The following is a 1,898-nucleotide window of genomic DNA, read 5'->3' as shown; positions in this document are numbered from 1 at the left end:
ATGGGCTGTATTTTGTTGCTGAGAAACGAAGTAAAGTTGCGCAAGTAACCGTGAAAGAGAAACGGAAAGAAGTAGCTGAGCGAACGGAGCAGCTGCAAAAGCAGTGAGATCGCGAAATTAATGCGAATTTCGACTGGTAGCATTCGCTTCATAATTAGTTTTTAGCTTAGCGGTTTCTGATCTGTATATAAAGGATTACCTGAAGAATGAAGATGGGTTGATAACATCCGCAGCGGCGCTGTTTTGAGTAGGAAGACGAAGAGGAAAAACCCGCAGCCGGAATCCGCGGCGCAGGGAGGATCTCCATGGTAACAATGCTGCGTAGCTGCAGGGAGTCGATCATTACGGGGTGAGGCGGAGCCACTACTTTAGCAGTTAGTAGTAAACAGCTTACAGCCACGGCTAACTCCGGGAGCCAAGGTAGAAAAGCCTTTTTCCCCATAGTCCAAAAGACTGGATTTGTGGCTGCATTTTTACAAGAAAAAACATAAATGCAATCATTTGCATATTGAGAGTCTACAGAGGCAGATAATCTCCCCGCTCTGCTCCTGGATTACCGTTTAAACTTTTGAGTTTTATGTCAAATCCACATGAATTAAATGACAGAAACTAATTCTCTCACTGCATCTTTGATTCATTTTGTCCAGCTGCAGACTGTTAGACTGTCCAATCACAGTCAGGTATTGTGTAGTTGGTGCTTTTAATCAGTTTTCAGTTAACTAAATTCAAGTCTATGGAACACAAAATGTCACTAAAATCACTGTCCTTCTAAAATCTTTCAGAAAATCGTAAAAATGCACTGAATCGTATCGAATCGCAGCGCTCAACAAATATCGTGATACATATCGTATGATGACAAAAATATCGTCTATCGTATCGCATCGTGAAATTATTGTATTACTACACCCCTAGTTTAAACTCTTACCTTAATCAGTAACTCCTAATAACTAATCATAATTCCTCACAGGGGGTTGATGTAAATATCCATAGCGGTCAGCCTGTGTCCAGTTCGAGTGAAAGGAGGAGCGGGATCCGCGCTGAGGTTAACTTTAGACATCCAGCTGCTGCAGCGCGCGAGGCAACGCGCAGAGACCCAGCGGTGTGATTGGTCCGGCTTTAAATGCATAAACTATAAGCTTATCTTTTAGGAATAAATCTGCTCTGATAGTAAAACGCTCGGAGCAACAGAAACACTTGCAATGCGGCTTAAAAAAGGCAATTTTTTAAATTTTATTTTCCTAAAAAAAAAAAAAACAAGAAAAGCTTAGCCTGGCGGTGGCGCTAGTAAAGCATGGCGGGCCGCCAGGCCTATAATACACTGGGGGAAACCCTGTCTGTACATACATATATATAAACATGTATCCAATATATATTATTCAGTATTAATCATTATTTATTTGTGTTTATATATTTATATAAATATGTATTGATGTTACTAAATAATTTATTAAATAAATTATGAATGGCTGTGTGCTTTGTAATATGCTCAAAATACATCAATATCAGAATATTCCATTCCTATTCTATTGTTATAGCCACTAAGCATATTTTAATATGCTGAACTATGTATTAAAAACATACTTTAATACAATTGTTTATAAATGTAGCTTTGATAGATGWTTGAATATGGTTTCCAGTAACAAAAAAGCGTGTTATGATCGATTAAATGCGCTGATACGTCATTGTGCTGCTAAACACATAACGCTGAGTGGAGTGGTGGACCGCTCCAAGATGGCCGCCCTAAATCTCGTCAGCGACAATAGGCGAGAGTGGTGGAGAGTACATTGCTTAGCACTGGTTGGTTAAGCAATGTAACGTGATCCTCTGATTGGCTAAGCAATGTAACGTGATCCTCTGATTGGCTAAGCAATGTAACGTGATCCTCTGATTGGCTAAGC

General features: G+C 39.7%; 1 protein-coding gene across 2 annotated transcripts in view; it reads right to left on the bottom strand.

Annotated features, from left to right (window-relative positions):
• The window catches only part of mks1 (MKS transition zone complex subunit 1), a 16,533-nt gene that overhangs the window by 3,064 nt on the left and 11,571 nt on the right, over nucleotides 1-1,898 (bottom strand). Inside the window, exon 18 of one of the 2 annotated variants that reach the window (XM_008428681.2) lies at nucleotides 200-325. The exons of the other annotated variant lie outside the window; for it this stretch is intronic. Within the exon in view, the coding sequence (XP_008426903.1) occupies nucleotides 200-325 (126 nt within the window). The remainder of the gene's footprint in view (nucleotides 1-199; nucleotides 326-1,898) is intronic. 2 annotated transcript variants of the gene reach the window in all.

Source organism: Poecilia reticulata, linkage group LG14 (assembly GCF_000633615.1).
Source record: "Poecilia reticulata strain Guanapo linkage group LG14, Guppy_female_1.0+MT, whole genome shotgun sequence".
NCBI lineage: Eukaryota > Metazoa > Chordata > Actinopteri > Cyprinodontiformes > Poeciliidae > Poecilia > Poecilia reticulata.
The sequence above is the reverse complement of the archived record's forward strand: the minus strand, read 5'-3'. Positions and strand labels throughout refer to the sequence as shown.